Raw genomic sequence first — 5,066 nt, 5'->3', positions numbered from 1 at the left:
GAGATAATGGCATCAAGATCTGTTATGTGGTACCACGGGATCGCGAGCGAGTTAGGGGACCGCCGCACGCTCTTATTCACCTCGACTGAAGTCGCTGCATATCACACCTCAGGGCCTCCTCTCCGCATGTACATCCTGCAGGCGTTGCCCACACGGTCCAGCTCCCGCCTACAGGAAGAAACAACAAAACCCTCCCTTTGGAGATGGGACCAGATGCCACCATTGTAGGGGCGCCCGATAGAGACGGTGTCGGGCAACACAGAAACTTAGGGTGGGGGTGGGGGTTGTCGGCGCCGGAGATGATGCAGCCGCTCACTAGATTTAGAGAGATGACCGGGGCAGTGCCGAACCAGCGGTGGGGATGACCGGGGCAGTGCCGAACCAGCGGTGGGGGAGCTAGGGCAGAGCAGGGCGGGGTGGATGGCGGTCCGGCAGGCGGTGGTTGCGGGGGAGGCCGGCGGTGGTTTCTCGTCGCAGGTGGAGAAGAAGGTTAGGGTCAATCTAATGAGAGTTAAGTTTTTTTTGACAAAGAACATATATTAATATCGCGGACATACCAATTACACCCAGCCTTTGAAACAACGCATTTTCCTAGCAGCATTACAGATGCATACAACCAAAAAAAAGAATTTCAAAAAAGAATAGCCCCGCTACAGTGATCAATTCTTTGAAACAACAGTACTACCACCACCAGGACAACACCAGAAGTCCAGCTTCTCCAAAAGCGGCGCCTTCAAAAAGGAAACAGTGTACAAGCGTTGTCGTCATCCGATCAAAGATCTCAGGTTTTCACCCTAGAGAAAGTACTCGTTTGCAAAACAATGTCTTTCGCAAGGCCATTGTCAGGCACAACTAATTAAGATCAGACCTTAGATTTTCACCCTGCAAGGTAAGATTTTAACTTCTGTGTTGACGGCCCCACTAACGATGCCGCTGCTCCAAGTCACGGAACACCAAGCCAAATCCTTGTTGCCACACAAAATAGAACCACCATTGCTAGTCCACATATTCTTGCTTCAGTGACATTCTCCGTCGGCTGATTTCACCAGGGACGCGAAAGTGTGCTCCATGATGGTAACAACCAGCAAAGTTTCGCAACGCTCCCTCTAAAACCAAATGGTCAGAGAAGAACACGGGTACGCACGACCGAATGCCCTCCGATCCAACAATCTTCAGGCTTGAATCGCCCAATGGAGTTCGTCGGCGGAGCCTTTCAAAACACGACACTTCAGCCAGGTCGATGAAGACACGCATCCGGCAGTTCATCATCTTAGCGCAATTAGGAATTCCAGGACAGCCACCTTTATTCAAAAGCCACGGCAGTAGCCCCCACGCTACCAGCCGGCTGCCGAAAAATAAAAGTTGAGCCCTAAAGAGACCAAAAATTAAAAGCTGCATTTCTGTTTCCTCCAAGAACGAAAGCATGGATGTATTATGTACTGCAACTGCAGGAGAGATACACTTTGCACATGCGCACGCACACACGCTTGCGATCGACTGAAGAGCCCCAGCCAAAATCTGAACTTTGCACAGGCCAAGAGAGCGAGAGCAATCTACAGCTGCCACATGTGCGCACGCACGCGCGTACTCCCCGGCATATCGACACAAGTGAGCCACACACACACACAGGACACAGTACACATGTCGCTAGCGACGACGGCGCAACGGTGATCAGATGGGGATGTGTTCGAGCTCGTCGTCGACGTCGGTTGCGGCAACTGACTGGCTCTGCAGCCGCCGGAGCTTGAAGGAGGAGAGCTTCTGCGGCGCGTCCTTGGGCGGGTCCTCGAAGCGGATGAAGGTGTAGGTCCAGGCGCCGGAGATCGTGCCGAGGACGGGGCCGAGGAAGTAGATCCAGAGGCCGGAGTAGTCATTGCTCGCCAGTGCCGGGCCCAGTGTCCTCGCCGGGTTCATCGATCCACCTGACACCGCCCTGCACTCCATTATCGGTTTCCCGCGCGTCTCAGTTTTGATTTCTTCATAATTCCCGCTATATCAAGCTTAGCTATGTATGATGTGATCATGATGTGCAAGAACTGAAGGATATATACACATGTGTAGTCAAATTCTTCGGCTAACCAGATCGTGTCAAGGTTATCACCACTACTTAATTTGCTTGTTGCATCAAAGAACGTAATCAGTTCGCTGGGCTTTGGCGTTTCCCTTGTTCGCCAGGAGCCAAGTGGCGATTAGTTTGACCAAAGCAAGTCTTTGTACTAGCATTTTTATAGCAGGCAGTCGTGTACGTGGATATATACGGGTTGTTAATCAACTAATACTAGTTGTAATTTACCCTGCGAAGATGGACGTAATGCAAACCGAAGATCCGACAGCTAACCCGGCCAACTCACCCACCTGCACACAAACAGGAAATACAACAAGGTCAGCATCAACCATGCATGCTTTTACAGCAGAGATTAAACGATGAACAGAGTGTATATAACCGATGGACTTACCGCTCTGGTGTCCGTTGCGACGGCGAGCGTGACGAACATCATGTTGAAGGTGACGACGACCTCGATGACGAGGGAGTGCCAGTGTGGGCCGTGCGGCACGGTGGTGCCGATCACGGTGATGGGGTGGAGCACCGCCTTGAGGACGAAGGACGCGCAAATGGCGCCCGTGAACTGCGACGCCCAGTAGAACGGGACCTGCAAGGATGAACAAGCATATATATCATTATTGTACTACAGAGATGATCCTGGTACTACTAGATCGAGTGCTGCCGGACAATTAATTAAGATCGATCTTCAATTCTCCTTCTTTAACCCTGGACCTCAAGCTACTCGATCAGTTTTAGAGTTCACCCCATGCAGCATGCATAAGGCGCATCGAATCGGTTCGTGTCAGCCTCATCGATGGTGAAGTGAATATGTGCAGCTAGGTAGCCAGTACTTCTACTAGCCGTGCTGGCCGGAATAGGGTGCCGATCGAATGGCCGTGCTGCATGCGGTCTCCGGCGGAGATCCCCGTCGAATATATGCCTGCACCGCTCTCAGCTCCCAAGCACGTACACACCTAGGTACGTACAGGTTAGCCTCGACGAACCAAGTAAGCTCAACGTGCGCAGGCACTCGCAAGGAGAAACCGATCCCGTGGCGGGGACACATGTAAAGCCGGTCGTCTTCTACCTAGAGCCAGATACACCTGCTAATTTATTAATTAACACACTGTGAAAATGCCTGGATGCTGCCTCGAGCTAAAAGTGATGTGTGAATGTTAAACCGGTCGGTTGGTGTGGCACACAGTGGCAGTGTTAGTGCTAATAGCTAGTGCTAGTGCCCTCGGCCCGTGGACCAATTGATCGATGGATGCATATATATGCTCTCCTGCCACTAACTGAACTGTCGCGGCGATACACGGCTTTTCACACATCCGATACCATGATCGAGCTTTAGTTTGGTGCCCAACCGCGTACTGCCTGCCTAATACTGCTATTTTCTGATGCTAAGGTTAATCGCCTCCAACAAACTCTGTCTAGCTAGCTAAGATCGACAAGGAAAGGGACATATGAGGAGAGAAGCTACTAGGAGGTATAATAAGAGTTTCAGAACGGAAAGAGGAGATATCTTAATTCCTTCTTGGGCATCATTCTGGTGTGTAAAATACCCCCATGAAAGGTACATGATTGGTTGGTTCGGATAACAAGTTACACGAGCATATACCAACGAAAACCCGTAGCTTTTGACTCTGTTTAATTATGGATTATGTCTAAGGCCGCAAGCTAGATAGGCTGAATAATTTGCGTCGGCGCTAAAAGCAGCAATTAAATTTGGCAGTGTGTGACGTCGATGACAACATCTTGAAAAGTACACGTGAGTAAATAATCTGTAGCCATGACTAAATCAGCCAATAATCCCATTTTAAAACGCTTCTCGATATACCGAAGCAACTGTAATCTCATCAATAGGGTGCCGGCTTGGGAGCATTGTTTCTATGACAAAACAAGCGTGACAGGTATTTCTTATGCGTGCGATTTGTACCCAAATCGGTGGTGCTTGATTAGTGGGGTGTTTGCTCGCTATCATCTTTCTTGGAGATGTTAGATTGTTGGAAGAAAGTGAAAGAAGGTTATTAGTAGAGTGACTTTTGTGGCCGAATGATTTAGGAATTTAGCATCTAGTGCATGCATCTAGCTATATGCAGCGTTACTGTTCCATCGATCGAATTGTGCTCTATTGCGCGCGTACCTGAATCCATGGGAAATGCCGGAACACGGCGAAGGAGAGCGTGACGGCGGGATTCATGTGGGCGCCGGAGATGTGTCCGACGGAGTAGATCATGACGGTCACGATGAGACCGCCGGCCACCGACTGTCCCAGCTGCGATATGCGCGTGGGGTCGCTGGCGCTAATCGCCGCCGCTCCGCAGGTCATGAACACCAGCAGGAACGTTGACACCACCTCCGACACCATCTGCAGGTCATACAATAGGCAGGATGTTATCCCAACTGATAATGAATCAATCATGCAATCATGTGCAGTGACAGTTGTATATATGATCTGCCTCACCTTCTTCAGGAGGTGGGGCGGGAAGTAGTCCGCGATAGACCTCTCGTTGTAGTACATGCTGGGCGTGGTGGATCGCGCCGCCCCGATGTCGTGGATCTCGTTCGAGAAGTTCGCCCTGGAGTTCGATCTCGAGTTGGTCGACATTTCCGACGACGAACTTGCACACGAAGGAGGAGGAGGGGGAGGGGGAGGAGGAGAAGCTCTCTTGTGGTCTTACTTGCACAACCAGGCGACATGGGAAGCGGTATATATAGGGACTGGAGGAGAGCTAGGTGGCAGTTACCAGCAGTCCACACCTCCTTTAGTTTAGGCCTGGTTGTCGGATCCACAATGGCTACCGTGTTTGCTCAGCTCTAATCAGTGTATTCCATTTGTTTTTTCGTTTCGATCCAGGTAGTTTAATGTAGCCGAACATGTTGTCAGATGGACATTGGAGGATTTAAACCAAATCGCATGATAGTTTTGTTGTTTTGTTCTGATTACGGGCATAAGTTTGTTCTGTCCTGCTGGCGAAAAGAACACGATGTATTTCAGTCTGCCGATAGAGGAGATGAT

General features: G+C 50.3%; 1 protein-coding gene across 1 annotated transcript; it reads right to left on the bottom strand.

Moving 5' to 3' along the window:
* Positions 1–1,413: 1,413 nt before the first annotated feature.
* LOC124688407 (aquaporin NIP2-1-like) lies at positions 1,414–4,716 on the bottom strand. The gene is made up of 5 exons (XM_047222091.1): positions 4,512–4,716; positions 4,191–4,415; positions 2,457–2,651; positions 2,294–2,355; positions 1,414–1,933 (listed from the first exon to the last, which is right to left on the bottom strand). The coding sequence occupies exons 1-5, from the start codon at positions 4,653–4,655 to the stop codon at positions 1,672–1,674; spliced, it is 888 nt and encodes a 295-aa protein (XP_047078047.1). The 5' UTR covers positions 4,656–4,716; the 3' UTR covers positions 1,414–1,671.
* Between the last annotated feature and the right edge of the window lie 350 nt (positions 4,717–5,066).

The sequence above is a fragment of the Lolium rigidum genome, chromosome 2, assembly GCF_022539505.1.
Source record: "Lolium rigidum isolate FL_2022 chromosome 2, APGP_CSIRO_Lrig_0.1, whole genome shotgun sequence".
Lineage (NCBI taxonomy): Eukaryota > Viridiplantae > Streptophyta > Magnoliopsida > Poales > Poaceae > Lolium > Lolium rigidum.
This window is presented reverse-complemented; position numbering and strand designations above follow the sequence as displayed.